We start from the raw sequence: 19002 nt of genomic DNA on the forward strand, positions 1-19002 counted from the left end.
GTAGGGGGGTACTAGGGGTGGGCTTTCAGCTTTAAAGGACACTGCTAGACACAACTACATGGGGCTTTCTTTAAAATTGTACATGCGCATGAGTTGCTAACCCAGCAACAGCAGGTTTAACAGCTTCAATACAGTGACACTGTACACACTGTAGTGTAGAGAATATAGTGCGAGCTGCATTTGTGATGACCTACATGTGACGCTTTAGCCTAAGGTGGCTTCCTTGAGGATAGGCAAGCTTGAAACCATTTTAAAATGAATGTTTTGGGTGAAAAAAAACTATGTGCAATTAATTCATTTTTATGCACCTCCATCGTCTGCATAGCATCAGGAGTGCATGGAGTCACATTTCAGATAACTACACTGATGGTCTCAACAATGAAGGGGAATGCTAGAATGTCTCCAACACCCATTGTACTTAGAAAAGATCCTATATTGGCCATACAATAAAACAACTGTGGGCAACAACTGGAGCATCAAACCACACAAAAAAACATTTAACAGGCTACACAAAAATAGGACTCAAAAGTCCTATTTGGACCATGTCTGTCTACTTTCACAGGGTCTTGTGCACATGAAAGAAATAGACAAAGAATATAAGGAAAAAGCAAAGTAGTTGCCAAGAAAGACTTTGGTTGATGGCCCACATACAAATGTATGAAGCTGTGGCATTTTGGAGCCATGGCACTGACTGGCTTTGTGTGACTTCCAGAGACAAAAGCATCAGGAGGAAAGGGGGGCATGTGATGCAAAAAAAATCTCATGCAAGTGTGTGTGTGTGTGTGTGTGTGTGTGTGTGTGTACATGTATGCTATTCTCTCCCTTGTGAAATAAGTCTTTTGAGAGCTGTAGGGTATTAAAATTCTGCTACTTCTCTCCCTTGTTGGAATGCAAGTGAATGGAGGCATGTTATTCTCGAGTAAGCATTGTACAAACACTGGTTGACACCACAGTTGAAGGTCACCCCTCGGAATAGACAAAACTCCAATGGCAATGGATATCTCACTGCACACACGCACGCACACACACACACACACTCAAAGGAATTCACTCATGCACTTATTAAATCAACTTTCAAAAGTAGTAGATAACAGGCTAGCCAATAAGTCCCTGCTTTTGTATACACATGCTGACACCAAGCAGAGCTCATGTTGTGGAGGTCTGGGCACTCTAAACCCAGCTCTCAAGAGCACAGAGCCTGATCAAAACTGAATCAAATGTTTTTTTTTCTTTAGAAAAGGAAAATTCCCTTACTTCCAAAGAGCTCGTCACCCCCTCGACAGGTGTGCCACGGACACCGTGTAGTCCGACCCTCTTGACCAGAAGAAACACTTTACCGCTTCTTCACACATTGCACTCGTCCTTCTCACCCACATACTCACTCACACACACACACACACACACACACACACACACACACACACACACACACACACACACACACACACACACACACTACTGAAAGCTCTCAAGCCTGTCTCTCTCAGACCTTATCCACTTTAGGCACATACCCCCGACCCCACCCCCGAGTGTCTACAGTGTTGTGTCTAAGTGATGTGCTGGCAACCATATGTCAGGACTCTTTGTTTGGGAAATTAGAAAGTGTTCCTCTGACAGTTTCTTTTCTCTCTCTCTCTCTCTCTCTCTCTCTTTTCTTCATTCTTGTCTGTAACCCGACGCAGTCCCTCCATCACTCAGGGTTTTCTTCCTCCTCCTCCTCCTCCTCCTCCACCTCCACCGCCTGGTCATCTGCAGTCTCAGGCGACGCGGGCGTCTCGTCCTCCAGAGACTCTGCCTCCTCCCCCTCCGTGCCCTCCTCCTGCTCCTCCTCCCCCGACTCCTCTACGTCCTCCTCTTTGCTCCCGGGCTCCTCCTCTTCCTCATGGATGGAGAGGATGGGCTCGTTGCCCAGCGCCGACTCCTCGGCCTCGGTCTGGGCGTCCTCAGCGATCACCTTCTTCCACATCTCATGGTTCTCCAGCAGGTGCTGGGTGATCTGGCAGAAAACCTTCCGTCGCTTCTTTGGTCCTCGCTTCTCTGTGAAAAAGACACGGAAACAAGCATGGTGAAATAAAACACTAAGTAAATCACAATCAGAACATGAAAGTGATCTTGTTTAATGCTTCGAGTACTGTTTTTACTAAACTTGCAACTCTTGTTTGAAGTTAAAGTTGAAGACGAAGCAAATAAGGTACAGTTGGGATAACTGTCCAGTAATTATGGTAACCACATTTTTTTCTCCTTATGCTTTTCAGCGTATCGTTACAGGGTAAAACAAGTAACATCTTACGAGATTGCTCTGAGCTGGTGGATGCATCTTCCTCCGCCGTATCTTCATCTTCCTCATCTTCCTCCTCGTCTGACTCCACTCCACCCGGCACCACCCCCTCTCCTTCCCTCTCCTCACCACCCTCCTCCTTGGCTGCGCCCTCCCCCGGCTCCACCCAGTGGCCAGGCATGAGGGCGGCCGAGTCGTAGGAGCTGCACAGCGGACCCACGATGTGTGTGATGAAGGATTCCTGGAGCTTAGCCAGCTGTGGTGCCGAGCGGTCCATGAAAGGGCTGATGGGAAGGCCCAGGCTGGATTCCTCATCCCCCTGCAACGCAATTGGACGCAATGTACAACAACATCATCGATATACACTCCCAAACATCAATTATAGATCTATCTACCCAGATTTAGATGCATTTTAAGAGGGGTATGTAGTGTTATCAGAGGGTCTTGGTGCAAGAGATCTCAATGAGGGTTTCCGAGATTTCAGAGTTGGAATTCTCTAGTATTACGTTGTACTAGGAGATTAAAGACTTCGCTTGAATAAAAGAATAACATGAAACATAGAATAACATGATTTCATCCCTGTCAGCTTAAAGCTAGATGGGGTAAAAAGTGCAGGGTGATCTGATACTGGTTGCACTTTGAAAGCGTGAGATAAAAGCATCCAGGTTAAAGAAAATGACGCAAATTGCTTTTCTTCCCCAAGGAAGCGGCTTTTTATCAAATGCAATCTGTCTTATCAAGAAGGTAGAATGATGCGTTTTCTAACTGAGCACAATTGCTTTATGATGCTGTAAGTGGACCACAGCTGACAAGGTCTCCTGTTGCCATGGCAACCATGCACTAGCTGTCATGTGTAGCCTACAACATATGTGTGCAGTCTGTGCGGGCAGGTGATGCTCTGAAGTGCCAGTCTGATCAAATCATCGCGGAAAAATGAGGCCAGAGAGAGAGAGAGAGATGGAAAAAAAGAGAGGGGCGAAAGGAGGCTGCCTCGCCTCTTGAACAGGATGATTTTACTCCTCCTTTGAATGGGTTTTGTTTTGAAAGAGAGCCTGACAGTCATGTGATCTGCATCTATAGGGCTGCTAGTCTGCTGCGACCTGACACAACTGGGTCACTTGCATCTTTTTTCACAGTTCACACTAGCAGCGCTCTCCAAGGATGAGCTGTTTCTCTCCCATGCATCTCATTCTGGCCAAGCCTTAAGCCATTGTTAGTGCAGAATAAACAAAGCTTCAAAACTTGACCTTCCTCTTCTGAAGGTTGACATACAAAAAAAAAGCTTACTTCTTTACATATTATTCTTACAACTTTACTTTGCCATTTTATCAGGGTACAATGTTTGACTAAATATTTAAAAATACTTGGGTTTAGAGTAACTGTGATGTTTTTCTGAAGAACATTAACTCTAACTGTTTCCTGTAATGATGATGAGATTGCTTGGTCAGTGCAAAATTCAGTAACTACATTTACTAATGCAATGCACTTCTCTTTTCAGTTAATCCTTTCTCTTTAGCTTTAACTTTGACTGTGATAATGGTTGGCTGCTTGGCACTGGCATATGATTAAATCTTCACCAGGTTGCCATGCTCTTAACCACTCTACATTGAACCAATTCAAAGCCCCGATACTGAGACGCAGTAACTGTTGCTGGGCAACTGTATTGCGTCATCATGGTGCCGTCTCAGCCACTCAGTTGCCTAGTAACAGGGCATGTTTTTTTTTTCCAGTTTTGGTTTTAACTACTATTTATTACAAATATTCACCTGGTTTCCATATTTAGAAGTATAGTTGAGGTTAATAGTTATATGCTGTGAGTTGTTTTAATTTGCTATATTTAGGCTAGGTTTTGGCCGCTGTTTATGCCTGGAAACATTGCTTACCTCTCCAGAGACCCATTTTTCAAACAAAGATCTGAAGCCTTGAAGTGAACTTTAGAAGAAGTTGTCTACCTAATCATCTGCCAACCCATGACTGGACCGTCTGAGTCTGCCACTGCATGACGAGATCCGTGCATTAACGCAGACATAAGGGTCAATCTGACTGCCTCAAAACAAAAGTGCACTTCAGTGTTTTATTTATCAACCAACAGCTGAACAACTAAACTGATTAATGAACGCACATGTCCACATAAATAGCAGTGACAGATTGAAATAAACTAACTTTTTCATGAACATGAACATGACCTTGACTGGCATAGTACTATGAGACAGTCATGATAGACAGCTGGGGTGCCTTTTTTAGTCCCAGTCCGTCCCTGGTCTGGGCACACTGTCACTGTCCAGTGGGCCACAGTGTAGTCAGCCTACATCTTCCTATGACTCCACCTCAGACAAGCTAGTGAATGTCTTTCATTCCTTCTGCCAATTTTCTGGTATCTTTGACTCTGTAGCCCCCCGCTAAATACAGTACATGCAACCTAAAGCTAAATCATGTTTGATGGCACCACCAGAATAGCCAGAGGAAAACAACATTCCAACATGTTTAAAACATTCCCTAACTGTGTTTGAGGAGGTGGTACCACTAGAAAGAGATATTTCACAGATCTGATGGTAAATCATAGCCACTCAGGGTTCTCTCCAAAATATTAAGCACCTTACTCAGCCCAAATGACACCGAGAGCACTGTCATACCCTCACTGAGCTGAGTGATAGTTTTCTTCATTTCTCAGTAAACGAGACTTTTAATATTCGAGTCTTCCTGTTGTGCCCCTGTTTGTCTAGATTAGAAACTCTTCCAATCCAATGCATCTTGTTGCACCAATGTCACATTGTTTAACTTTGAAACCATCTCCCTATCCCCTTAAGAAGAACTGTATTGGATTTGAAACCCTCATATCCTCATATTCACTTAACCATATTCCTCCCTGGGTGGTGAAAGAGGAGGCGTTGGCCCTTCCATCCTTTGAATTATTAACACATTTCTTATTTCTGGCCAAGTGCCAGCTTTGTTTAAACAGTGCACCCTCTCCTCAAAAAACCTGAGCTTAACAACACTGATCTGAATAACTAGACGCATTTCAAAGTGCCATGTCTTTCCAAGATTCCTGAAAAGGTCGTCTTCCAGCAACATGTCCCCTCTCACCAAAAATGAAACTGGATTGACAAGTCTGGATTGACAAAGCATCACACTTAGTCTGCTCTAAATAAAGTCGCTAATGACTTGCTGGTATCTATTAATGTAGATGCTAGTGCTGACTTTGAAACTGTAGACCACCGCATTCTTTTAGAGAGCCTAGAGCTCTGAGTGGCCATCTTGGGCACTGCTCACAAGTGGTTCTCCTCCTTCCTAGAGAGAAGAACTTTTTCAGTTTATTTTAATGGTTCATCATTTCCCCTACTCTCCTATCATAATTGTGTTCCACAGGGATGGTTCCTTAGCTGTACTTTATTTTTTACTCTATATGTTACCACTTAGTTATATTCTGAAAAAGCACTATTTATCCTGCTATCACTGCTATGCTGACGACACACAGCAGTACCTCCAACTGAAACCTGGTGCTTCAGTCTGGCGCATTGAATCCATTGTTCGACTGAAATGTTCATTTTTGGTTCACAAGAAGTTTTAAATAGTGTAGTATACGAACTTGGGCCACTTGCAAGCTATGGCAAATCTTACATGAAAAATCTTGGCATTTTATTTGACTTTGATATTAAGCTATCAAGTCATAATTTTACCACCTTACAATTTTAAACAAAAAGCCAAACCAATATTTTCTTTCAAAGACTTTGAGATATTCATCCAGGCTTTTATTTTATCTCGCTTTGATTATTGCAATGCTCTGTATTTTGGTGTAAGTCAGTCCACTCTGTCTCACCTTCAGATGGTGCAAAATCCAACCACATTCCTGCTAACCAAATCTAAAAAAACATTGAACCATATCACTCTGAGTATATTTATATGTATTTTGTTTGTTTCATTTTTGTTTCTGCTGTTTTGATTTTGTGCTTAATTAAATTTTTGTACATTTTATTGATTTATTACTTCTGTTATTACTATAATTATTATTTGTATTATTTCCCTTTGTGAAGCACTTTGGTCAACCCCAGGTGATTTTAAACTGACTGTCACTATGACTATTCAGGAGTACTGCGACTATTTCTGGTGTGCAATATAATGATGCAATACTTAAATACGAGTTAGTCACAGCAGCACAGCACGTGAAGAAGTTTGACACGAACCTGCTCGTAAAATTCGTTCACAATGCCCTCAGTCCACTGGAGGTGCAGGTCTTTGCATTTGAGTGGCCCGTTGATGTCGGCCAACTTGATGCACATCTGGCATACCAAGAGCCGGTCATTCTCGTTAGACCAGTCGATTCCCGAACACCCATCATCACCGACCTGAGAGAGACAGATATACAGTGTGAGACAGAGATAGCTGAGCACCTAGAGTAAATCTAACTAGGAGAATATGTTGTCATCAACAGTGATATGTTTGCATATTGAATGTATAATTCATAAATGGGATGTATTGAATGTATAATTCACAAATGGGTACTGTAAATTGCTTCACTAAATAGAAAAGGTCATTGAATAAATGATTCCACCAACATTTCGTGGATATTAGAAATATTTATTTTGTTGTGTCATGATAAAAGCACTCTATATTAATTTGATGCACCCTCAGAATCCTAGAAACACACCAGTTCATCGAAGAGCTGTCCCTACTTTGCCTCTGGTAGATCTGACCTTGACCTCTGACCTATAATTGCGATGCTGTGAAAAATGTTGGGTGTGCCTAAATGATGTGCCAGTGCAGCTAGAGGACAAAGGTAGGTGCACCAGTGCAACCAATGTCTGGAGCCCTGGTATACTCTACTCTGCACCATATTGTCAATGACTGGTTACCTTGGCATTGAATTCTGCCAGGAAGTCAAAGTGCTTTTTCAGGTCCGTGGCGAGGATGGCTTCAATGACCAGGAAGCGAAATCGCTTGAACTCCACATGCTGCAGGTTGGCCAGGAAGTTGTACTCCGGCCGTGACATGAAGAGGTTCCAGGCGGCCGCGGCGTGATGGTTCTCCAGAACAGAGCGGTCATTGTAGAGCACTGCCTGCGGATGGCATCAAACAGAGAGTGAGGAAAGAACAAATGAATACAACAAGAAAAAAACAAACAGCTACAAAGAGAGAACAAATACAAGTTTCAGAGGGAGTATATGATGGGGAAAGATTATAGCAGGAAACAAAGAAACACACATAAAGTAGAGGAAATGTCAAGGGTGAAAAAAAACACGGGAGAGAAAATACAGCATTGTTAGGAAAAATAAACAGGAATAAAGGGTGTCAACACTGAAAGAAAAGGAAATAAAAGTGAGAGGTATAGAAATTGCTTGATACAGAAAGAAGCATGGGAAACATACACCATCATATGGTGCTGCTGATGCACCTAAGCTCTGCTTGGAGTTTAGTTTGTATAATGAAGGTATGGTTGGTGCCTTAATGATATTCCCAGGGATGTTGTCATTTCTGTGACAGTGATCTTTGGTGGGAGTGATCTTTGGTCAGAGTGTACCTGTGGAGCACTGGTGGCCACAAGGAAGGCGTTGGTCCTGCCTGGGTGGTCGTAGTCATGCATGGCCGCTGCCACGTAGAGAGCCATGAGCTCCAGGGCCGGGATGAGGCCCGATAGGGAGCCGTAGCCCTGCTCCGCCACCAGGTTTGTCTTGGACACGAGGAAGCCCAGGCAACTGTGGGTGATGCTACTGTCTGCGTCTGGAGATGAAATTATACAGGAAGGCAAAGTAATGTAAAGAATGACAGTAACGTGCAGTTGAAATGCAATTTCAGAGTTTCTAATGTGGTCTTTGTATGTGCTTAATAACAGGTTCCTGTAACATGTACAAGTATGTACGGAGTTGTATAGAGTTCTGCATTCTTGGTCGGTTCACAAAATGAAAGGAGAAATCCGATTTTTACATGGATCTTGATCGCTAGACGTCGCCGAGTACTGTCGACAGGATAAAAACGACCAAAATCGGTGCTACCAAACTGGAGTACCTGCAGCTAATGGCCAGCACTCCCTATCGACAGTAGCCTACTCTGTGACTTCTAGCTGAACCTGATGAAGCATTGGCGAAACGCGTCGTTCACTAAAAAATAAACCAGCAAAGAAAATCCACCAGGACTTATTAATTTATTTATGACTAAATAGATAGGATTATTCAGTATAGGTGATTACATTACAATATGAAAATATTCATAGCAGTGTTAACGTTAACGGCCAATGTGTGTCCACAAACAATCTGGAATAAAACTGACAAGTACCAATGTCCTCCCTGGACATGAACAAGCCTGGACTCACCATCACTGACTGAGCCTTCCTGATTGGCCAGACTGGGTAGGCCAGGCACAGGTTGTGTGGTGAGGTACCAGACTGCATGCAGCACGTCGGTGGCATGAATTCTGTTATGATCTGAAGTAAGGTAAGAGAGGGTGTAATACCATGAGTCTCTGTTAGAGGGCAGCACTGCTGTGTGTCATAGTGTGACAGCAGAAATGTGGTTGAGTAAACATGTCGAAGAGCAATAGATCCACCTTGTGCTTGGTCATAGTTAATGTTAGCTATGCTGGACATGCAAGGGCCTTCAGCAATTTACATTCTTCTGAAAATACTACTACTCTTATTATCATTAGATGTTGTACATGTGAATCTCCATCCTTTGAACGTAACTTAATAAATTATGCGTCCAATGTGATCATAGTTCAAAAATCAACTTGGGGAATTGTATAGAAATAGCTACAAGTGAATAATAAATAAGTTCCTTTGCATTTACATGAGCCATTATTGCTACCACAGGTACATCAAAGCAAATCCCTGTTTTCTCATGCAGACTTACATGGGATGTCCCTGTATCCATTCTCCAAAGCATGAAAATAATTCATGAATTCCCTGACAGGAATCTTGAATGTCTCAAAGAGACCTGTGTCTTCAAAAAGCCTGTAAGTGACCTGAGGCACACACCAAATCTAAATTAGCATCTCAGACATATTTACATTGGTATCATAAATATAGATATAATATATTTCCACACATATATATATAATTCATGTTTAGGTCAACAAATGCAAACAGGGTTCCTTTCATTAATGTTGTGCATGTGTGTGTCTGAGGTAAACATGATATGACCAAGTTCAACCAGCAGATGGCAGTACAGCTCCAAAGCAGACACCCAGTCTTCCATCGCTAAAGGCCCACTTCTAACTTCTTACCTGACTGAGGATCCGGCCGCACTTGCCTTTGGTCCTCTCCACCAGGTTAAAGATGGGGAAGTTCCAGTTGTTGATCTGGCTCATCAGTGGCTCCAGGCCCTCCATGACCAGCGGCTCCGGAGCCAGAATGGCCTTATCCTGACCGCATCAAGCCAGACAAGGCCAGTAAGTGGACGAGACACAGAATGGAAAAAGACTGCAGGATTCTTACATTATTTGCACAATAAGTACCAGGAAATTGACCCACCTCGGGTGAAAGAAGGGGGTGGAGGACCAAGCTCTCGGCCGGGTACATCCTGCACCCCTGCTGCGCTTCAGGCGGCTTTCGGTGCCCTTCCCCATCGTCTTCGTTCTGTGCAAAATCGCTGCTGTCACTGTGGTTGGTCTCGTAGGTGCTGTCATAGTCAGATGAAGCCAGCACTGGGTCATCTACAGGACAAATAACAGCAACGATCACCGCAGTGTATTACCTGCATTAAGCTACCGTACATTACTGTACACAGTCCAAACAACTCCACACAGCATCATATCTACACACTGGATGTGGATAATGGATATGGCTGATGGACAGCGAGTCCTACCTATCTGCGGTACCCTGTCCCCTCGGTCCATAGAGCCTTCTCCATGGGCAAGTTTATTGTAGGGTCTCCCGCAGCTGCAAAAAATATAATACAATATTTTCAATATACTGGTATTGTTTTCATATATCTTCAATATATTTGTTTATATCAATCAACCAATCAATCAGTCAATATTGATGCAGTGGGAAAAGGTACATACATTATGTAAGAGCATGTCCGAAAATGTCTGCATTTGTTGTTTGGAATCAAAGAAAGAGAAACTCATCTAGTTGTACGTATGTGATGTGCTGTCTAGAACATATAAGGATGATTCATTTGTATTTTTAATCTGGGGGACAGTGCTGCTCTACCACTGCGTACTGGCGACACCCTGCTTGCCCTCTGTGAGTGACTAACGCTTGATGATATTCTCTCTCTCTCTCTCTCTCGCTCCTCTAGCGGGCACGCGGGCGGCCAGGGCCCCGTCCTCGCTCTGGCTTGGTGCCAGCGTCCATCTCACTCAGCTCTCCAGCGTGAATCAGCCAGGCAGACAGGACCCAATCAAACCCTTCCCTTCCCCTGCCTCTGTGTTCATTATGGCCAAGGGCAGCGCGACCCCTGCCTGTCACCCCAGCGCGCACATGGACGCTCAGTGAGCGAGAGAGAGAGAGAGAGAGAGAGAGAGAGAGAGAGAACGTTCTCTGGAAAGAGAGAAGCGAACAGAGAGACAACACGGCAAAGCACAGCGGCTCCAGGCAACTGAGAATGTTTGGGGAAATAACGCAGGGTCTGTTTTCGGAGATGAACGCAGTAAGGTGTATTTATTTAACAACGTTGTTGACCCTCATATGTAAGACTTCTGTCTAATAACAGGTTAGTCATTCATGATTAGTGAGTTGCACTTGAGTCAGGACGGAGGAACACTGATAAACAGATAAACAGATGAACAGAGAGCCAGACTGCAGACAGAGAGAAAGATGTGTGCCTAGGTTCACTTCTAACCTCTCCACAATGCATGAGGCAGCATGGCCTTTCTCTGGACACAGAGATGAGATGCTTAACTTACACTCTCTCCCCCCAGAGCTTTCAGGACCTCAGACTGGACAAAAGGTGCTGAGTATCGAGCAAAGGGTCTGAATACTGAATATAGATACTGGATTTAGTCTGAATACTCAAAGTCAATGTGATATATATATTTTTTGTCTTGTTGGGGGTCAAAACAGCATGTGCTGGACACAGAAATATTTCACAAACAAATTGTATAGCCCAGCAATATCAACAATGAACACTGTCCACTAACTGCGCTCACTGTATCTTCCATCTAGATGCACATGTAGCTGATTGGCTCAATGCTTCCTCCGTTCGAGTTTAATTGCGTTCCAAAACAACAAGAGGAGACGCCACGTTGTTTATCTTAGGAGCAGCACCCCACTCAGAGAGATAATTACAGTGCAGGGACGTGGAGCACTATTCCACTAATCTCTACACGGTGTGTGTGTGTCATTAATTTGCTAATCGACACGTTTGACTCAGCTTTTGGCATCTCTGAGCCATCCACTCCCACACAAACATCAAACACACACACACCAACCAGATACTGTTTTGAAGAGTTCATCCACAGGGTTTCCTTGAATTGTGTGGTAGCAAGTGTGCAGGAAAATGTACAGTATGTGTGTGTTCATATAAATGTCTGTTTATAAGCTGTCTGTCTATTGGTGTGCATAGCAGGGGATTTGGGATATTGACCTACAGTGCAGGTTTGGATGAAAGTGTGTGTGTGTGATTGTATGTGAGTGTGTGTGTATGTGTGTGTGTGAGAGAGAGGGGGAGAGAGAGAGAGAATGAGAAAGAGAGATGGAGTAAAGGAACAAGTCAAAGAGAGCGAGCAGGAGAGAGAGAGAGAGAGAGAGAGAGAGAGAGAGAGAGTGTATGTGTGTTGTATTACCTGCTACAGAGTGGCGGTGGGCCCCATTGTGAAGCTGGGGTGGTGGAGCTGGGTGCACTCTGGCTGTGTGTTAAGGCTCGGTGCGGGGCCCGCTTGGGGACCACCTCCCCCAGGGGAGCAGCACACTCGGGCAGCTCCATGGACGGGGTCTTGGCAGTGGGGCTGCTCACTGGGGTGCCCTGCGCTGGGGGAGAGTGGCACGGAGACGCCAGGGGCGAGATGTTGGAGGGAGGGTAACCTGCCGACGAAAGGGGTGAACTTTATTGGATTTTTATTGTGCTTCTATCTGTCTCTCTCTCGTTCTATTTTTGCTTTCTCTCTCGTTCTCTCACCCATCTCCCTCTTTCTTCCTTTCATTCTTTTACTCACTAACACACACACACACACACACACACACACACACACACACACACACACACACAGGATGTACCTGGTCTGTTTAGCCTCTTGTTGTACAAATGATTGGAGGCTGAGGGAGCATAAGAGGCAGACATGGACCTGCTCTTAGAGATGGTCAACATGACGGAGCTGTTCCATGACTCGTTATTCACCATACTGCAAAACACACACACACACACACACACACACACACACACACACACACACACACACACACACACACACACACACACATGGAGGTCTGACTCACTGGTACATATCAGCAAAGGGTCATAAGCACAGTGGCCAATGTAGGATTTATATGTTACACAACAACTTTTCTTTTATACTATTTTCTCTTTTTTTCCCTCTCTCCTTCCCTCCACTCCGAAGTGAACTGGAGAATCTCAAGGCTCGGATCCCTCCTGCTGCGCGAACAAACCAAAGACATCCATTAAAGGCTTTCCAGCCGATTGATTCGGGGGGACTTCTAAAGGCTAGGCCCAATTCGTAGCAACAACTGGCAGATCCCTATGTGATCCAGCATGTCTGTGTGTGTGTGTGTGTGTGTGTGTGTGTGTGTGTGTGTGTGTGTGTGTGTGTGTGAGAGAGAGAGAGAGAGAGAGAGAGAGAGAGAGAGAGAGAGAGAGAGAGAGAGCTTTACACACTAGGTCGGGCCGCAATCTAAACACAGGACCTGACTTTTTGAGCGTCTCCAGGAAACAGACGTAAGCCCTCGTCTCCAGACCCCAGATAGCCATCTGAGACTGAGGGGTGGTGGGAGGGTCTGCGTGTGTGTGTGTGTGTCTGTGTGTATGAGCGTGTGTGTGAGTGGGGGATTAATGGGTGAACTTCAGCCTAAGTCCATAACTCAGACCCCATTGTATAAAGACACAAAGAGTAAGGGAGGGGGGTTAGTTTAGGGGGCTGAACATTTCTAAGATGGCAGCAATAATAAAAACATAATCAAACTTTAAAAAATGGCGACACAAAATAGGAGGCGAAGGAGAGTTCACATGCACAGCGTGGCCAACATGAAGACCTGATACTCATCTGGCGCCACTTCGTGAAAAGGGGGGAGCTTTTAGAAAGAGAGAGAAATGACAAACAAAAATTGACCAAACGCCTCACACTAGCTCTTCCTTAAGTAATCTCCATTCATGCCTAAAGGGGCCATCCATTTTGTTCCCTGTTTTTGCTCCCCTCCGCAGGCTTCCGGTTTCACTTTTCCGCAGGGCCGCGCGGTGCAGAGGGATTTGGGAGGGTGGATCAGCTACAAAGAGAAAAGCCTCTGACTGGGGGCGCTGGTCACAGGCGTGTATCCACCGATCTGGTTTCCTCATTCCCACTAAATCCTGTTGAAAGCTTTTAATTTCATGTAGACGAAAGGCAGATTTCACACTCAGAAAAAGCAATAAGAGGACTTTGGAAATGGTTTTCATTTCACAGAGACTTTACTAATGACTGCTATTGCTTTGATGCCTGACGCATTTTTTTCCTATTGACTTTGGACTGGTCCAACGTTCTACTTTCTCAGACCATAACACAATAGTCCATCTAAATGCTTCTTCAAGTTTTGGCACCTTCTGTGTGTAACATCATCTACAATCAGCACATGAAGTACCCTTACACTTCCTTACCCCCCATCTCTCTCTCTCCCCCTCTGCATCATTTCATTGGATTCATTGGATTCATTTCACTCGCAGCAGATAAGAGTGTTGCCGTGCACAGGAGGGGGCGAGCTTTACCTGCTGATGGGGCCGTCATGGCTGGGCTTGATGCTGGCGCTGCGGTCGCGACGCACCGGGCCGGGCTCAATGGTGGGCAGGCCCGTGGCGGAGGTGGTGGTGGTCCAGGTGGACGAGATCCTCCGCAGCAGGCCTGGGGGCAGCGACCGCCTTAGTCGCTGCAAAACAGGAAGAGAGCCGTCCAGACCAAATGAATATCCTGAAGAGCATATGGCTGAGAGAGCACTTAAACTTTATTGAACTCAAAGTTTTTTTTTTTTTTGAGGATGTATATTTGGAAATACATTAAAAGTAACAAATGGACTTGTTTTTGCAAGAAGAGATATTGTGTAAGCAAATGCATGGAAAAATCTGAACCTGATTTAATGAATCATACATAACCAAAAGCAAGTATGTAACATTAAAATGTCATTATTAAAGAATATTTATTCTTATTTTTCATTTTATGAAATACTTAATTCATTAGTTACTTTACATAATTGTGCCATCAACAACAACAAAGATGCTTTTACCGTCTGTTTATAGGACCAATTATACAGACTATTGGTACTTAAGACAATGAAGTGTGACTCTTAATGCTGCTAAAATCATGAACTTTAGCCAAATACAAAAAGCTATTGGTATGTGACTACCGTAGTTTGATTTTTGTGCTGTAGCCTTTTATGAGATTAATGTTTTTCAGTTTCTATATTGTGTGCTGTGATGGCTATATAAGGAGAGGGATAGAGTAAGAGAGAAAGTGCAAGAGGGAGATAGAGAAAGAGAGAGAGAAAGAGAGAGAGAGAAAGAGGGGGAAGGGGGGGTGTGATGTAAGGGCTAAAAGGGAATGTGTTGCCGGGCAGACCATCAGGGAGCAGCTGATCCTGATGCTTCTCCAGGAGGGAATCCTGCGTTGGCACTGGGAAATGGGGACAGAGCAGATGGAGACCCCCAGGAGGAATGGAACGTCCTCCGTCTGCCTCTGTCCTCCAACCCCACTCCACACCGCCCCTCCGAGCCCGAGGGAGCGAGCAGGACGGTGCTGGAAAGATCCAGCACACCACTCTCCGTTCATAGGCCTGAGACATCACGATATCTCCTCTAAGAGGTTCACATCTGTTTTTGTCCTTCTGTGTCATTTTTAAAGTGGTCATTTTTCTCCCTTCATTGGGTCACCTCAGGAAGTGACCACGACTGAGGTTAAAACTCCGCTGACAGCCACATGAATGTTTCAGGCCTCCTCCCAGGCATGCTCAGGGCCTCAGAGGCAAACCCTGTACTCTCATCCATCTCCCACCCACAGCAGGCTGGGACCACCACATCTCCACTCTTCTTCCCTCTCTCCCTCCCTCCCTCCTTCTCTCCCTCCCTCCCTCCCTCCTTCTCTTCCTCCCACCAACGAAGGACAAATGGATGGAGGGTCCTGCCTGCCTGCTTTGCTGTTGCTTTCCGCCACCGAGGGTGGTGGAGCACACTTCCATGTTTACCCAGGGATCCACAGCCTTGTACCAGCAGCTTCCGCCAGTCTCTCCTGAAAGCCCACTTCCACACGTCGACGAGCTGCTCCCGGCATGTGGCCCCGCCGTGCATTAATCTAATTCAAACACTGCCAGCCTAAAGAGGGCTTAAGGAGGAGAGGCGTGGGCCCCTTCCAAATGTCTGATACTGTAGACCTGAACATGAGTTCTCTCTCTCTCTCTCTCTCTCTCTCTTCTTTCTTTCTCCTCCCTGTCTCCCTTGTTCACTGCAGACAGGCTGTCAGAGTGGGGGAGGCTCATCAGCCAGCCGGCGCTGGATGCTGGGAGGAGGAGAAGTCCGATCTGATCTGATCACCGCGCTGCCCGTCTAGAGGGAGGACCATCTGCATCCCTCAAGTAGCGGCTCGGAAATACGTCCTTAGGACGGAGCCAGTGGTCAAAATGCTGTGTAGACTTTGGACAATATGCTGCATGCTTTCTCTCTCACACACACTCTCAATTTTGTCGTCTCCCAAGACATCTTTTTTGTAAGAAAAGTGAACAACAGTTTAACATGATTATTTTTATACTTGTTCTGACATGAGACCTATAAAAGAGAACAACATGGAATACTAACTTAAAAGACTAATTTTCTTCTGATGTGAGGAAAACAAAGTGGCAGCTTTTTTGCCATGATAATTATAACCATCTTAACTATAAAATGTCCCAAAGAGGGAAGTAAATTCTTCACATTTTCAGTATGCAGTCTGTGACAAGACTTGTGTGTCAAGCATGCTCAGCATATTAGACTACTTCCAAAAACATCCACGGGCTCTAACAGCGAGGCTTTCAGTGAAAAGCCAGAGAGGGAAAGGTCGCTCTCCCTGCTGTGTTTACCTAGACCAGGTTCCCCCTCCAGCACTTAAAGACCACTCTCCCCCTCAGGAGAATGGGAGAAATCTAACAGCCATGAGCTCCACAGTTCCGGAGTCGCACTTCTTGCAGGAAGTTCAGAAGTGTTATGTCTAGTTGAACCTCTCAAAAAAAAAAAAAAAAAAAAAGAAAGAGTGGTAGGAAAAAAAGGAGAGATAGACAGAAGAAAAAAAGCAAAGAGGAAAGTTGGAAAGAGGAGCCATTGGCATTTCAAACCAAAAAAAAAAAAAATTTTGAAATCTGAAATCCTCAAATCAGCCTCTGTGGCACACAATGTGTAGTTGTGGAAACGTCGCTGAGCCAGACACCAGCCAGAGGGTAAAACCTCTATTACACTGATACAGAGACGTGAGGGAAAGCAGTGTGGTGTATGGGTGTAAGTGCTGCTTCTAACCCTGGGCAAACTGTGTTATGATTACACACAGGGCTCTCTGAAACCCCACATCTCTCGCAACGTTTTTACGCCGTTTCATTCCGATTCACCGTGTTGACACAGCTGTGGGTATGACAGATAAAACAGGGCTTCAGGGCTTCAGAAACCAGACCGTGGCCTACTTTTCTTCACCAAGACGGCCAGAATATCACCTTTTATTTAGCCAAGATCTTTAAAAAAGCAGCCCCCACACTGCTATTGGCACGAGCTCGAGCTGCTCCAAACTACTCACAGGCTAACTTTCAGACAGGTACCGCACACTAGCCCCTTGCTAACATCACACAGACAACTAATTAGAAAACCACTTTGACCTCTGCTTAAACTTCTGTCTGCATATCAGTCCCAGTGTGGTTACAGGTGTAATTTGAACAGTGTAGTCTCACAGTGGGCAGTGGCATTCCTAGCTCTGGGGGAGTAGGGGGGAACTGGCCGGTGGTGCGGGCGAAACACTAGCGCAGCAGTGTTCCAGCAGCAGGGCTCCATCCTACTGAGCATCACAGGCCCTTTATTCAGACTAAGCTACGCCTTAAGTGCTGGCATGCATTTTTTAAGTGTTGCCCTGGTAAAACATTAAAAGGCCTCGGCGAAAATGTGCGTCATTGTCCCCTACATTAGAGCCCTGCCCGTGCCTGTGCCTGTGCCTGTGTGTGTGTGTGTGTGTGTGTGTGTGTGTGTGTGTATGTGTGTGTGTGTGTGTGTGTGTGTGTGTGTGTGCCTGTGTATGTATGTGTGTGTGTGTGTGTGTGTGTGTGTGTGTGTGTGTGTGTGTGTGTGTGTGTGTGTGTTTGTGTGTGTGTGTGTGCGCCTGTGTATGTATGTGTGTGTGTGTGTGTGTGTGTGTGTGTGTGTGTGCCTGTGTATGTATGTGTGTGTGTGTGTGTGTGTGTGTGTGTGTGTGTGTGTTTGTGTGTGTGTGTGCCTGTGTATGTATGTGTGTGTGTGTGTGTGTGTGTGTGTGTGTGGGGGGGGTTTGGGTGTACCTGCGTGCATGTTTGAAGACTGCCTTGAACTACTTTTCGGTCGGATCAAAGTTTGTTTACACCTGCATCTCATTAGTGAGTACTGCAGTATTAATAGGAGCATCATTCATAAAACATTTTCCCCAATCTTCATATCGCAAATGCATCACAGCAGGAGAAAGGGAAGGACAATTAACCACAACTGTGCTCTAATTCCACTTTGTAAGTATAACTGTAACTATACACATATGCTGATATTCTTGACAAAATGAGGACTATTCTCAGAAGAGTCATTCCGAGGACCTAAAAAACAACCCTTGAAAATCCCTTTTGTCTAATCTGTTAACAGGGACACAGAAATAGGTGAAATATTCAACTTTCTTATTTTTTCCCCCAGAAGACATATCCAGGAGACTGGATACCTCCTAACTTCATAACTCTGGAGGCTATACAATTCTATGGTTTTTAAGAGTGAAGTGAAGTAACATATTGATGACAAACAGCTGACTGAAGTAGACCTGTGATGAACCTACACCCAGGAACTTCACTGGATGACATTTTTTGACACAGCAAGCAGATTAAGGGTATTTTAATTGAAACCATTCAGGATGTGCCACAGCTTTTCCACAGGATGTGCAGTAAATAAATGTGATAGCCTGTCGGGCCATCCTATCATTGAAATGTATAGTCTGGAATCGAACCATTCACCTCGCTTAATCCAAGGGGCGGGCAGAGAATTGTCTTTCAAACTGCCTAGGCATGCAATAGGCCAGCACTACGACCATATCCGTATCCGGTCGGCAAAACGGCAAATATATCCTTCTTCGAAAGGAATGACTTAAGTGCATTGTGTTGCTCAACTTTCAAAAAAAAAAAGTCCAACTCCTCCAAAGTTGACGCCAACGCCGATTCAAACAACCGCTCTTCGTTCGCCATAGCCACCTTCCTTGTTGTTCACCGTCGCAGGACTATCGTTATCCTGTTAAGCCGCCTTAAGACTCTCTAACAAAATAGAGCGCTGTGATTGGATGATGTCCACGGCGTCAGCCAATAGAAATCCCTATGGTTTGATACTAGACATACAGGCTGAGCAAATTAATTTGCCGCCGCTAGGGTGCGT

The 19002-nt window shown here is 44.9% G+C and overlaps 2 protein-coding genes across 7 annotated transcripts in view; both read right to left on the bottom strand.

The window, feature by feature from the left end:
* Nucleotides 1–1502, bottom strand: part of slco1c1 (solute carrier organic anion transporter family, member 1C1) — a 31530-nt gene extending 30028 nt beyond the window's left edge. For both annotated transcript variants that reach the window (XM_048267543.1, XM_048267542.1), the window contains exon 1: nucleotides 1255–1502. The gene's annotated coding sequence lies outside the window, so the exon portion shown is untranslated. The remainder of the gene's footprint in view (nucleotides 1–1254) is intronic.
* A 28-nt stretch (nucleotides 1503–1530) lies between these two features.
* Nucleotides 1531–19002, bottom strand: part of pde3a (phosphodiesterase 3A, cGMP-inhibited) — a 73952-nt gene continuing 56480 nt past the window's right edge. For all 5 annotated transcript variants that reach the window (XM_048267557.1, XM_048267556.1, XM_048267554.1 and 2 more), the window contains 13 exons: nucleotides 14122–14279; nucleotides 12426–12550; nucleotides 11996–12233; nucleotides 10072–10145; nucleotides 9738–9919; nucleotides 9491–9628; nucleotides 9118–9229; nucleotides 8583–8693; nucleotides 7794–7993; nucleotides 7129–7332; nucleotides 6460–6621; nucleotides 2291–2597; nucleotides 1531–2037 (listed from right to left, as the gene is read on the bottom strand). In XM_048267557.1, the coding sequence (XP_048123514.1) occupies nucleotides 1691–2037; nucleotides 2291–2597; nucleotides 6460–6621; nucleotides 7129–7332; nucleotides 7794–7993; nucleotides 8583–8693; nucleotides 9118–9229; nucleotides 9491–9628; nucleotides 9738–9919; nucleotides 10072–10145; nucleotides 11996–12233; nucleotides 12426–12550; nucleotides 14122–14279 (2358 nt within the window). In that variant the 3' untranslated portion in view covers nucleotides 1531–1690. The remainder of the gene's footprint in view (nucleotides 2038–2290; nucleotides 2598–6459; nucleotides 6622–7128; nucleotides 7333–7793; nucleotides 7994–8582; nucleotides 8694–9117; nucleotides 9230–9490; nucleotides 9629–9737; nucleotides 9920–10071; nucleotides 10146–11995; nucleotides 12234–12425; nucleotides 12551–14121; nucleotides 14280–19002) is intronic.

This window comes from Alosa alosa, chromosome 17, assembly GCF_017589495.1.
Source record: "Alosa alosa isolate M-15738 ecotype Scorff River chromosome 17, AALO_Geno_1.1, whole genome shotgun sequence".
NCBI classification, from domain to species: domain Eukaryota; kingdom Metazoa; phylum Chordata; class Actinopteri; order Clupeiformes; family Clupeidae; genus Alosa; species Alosa alosa.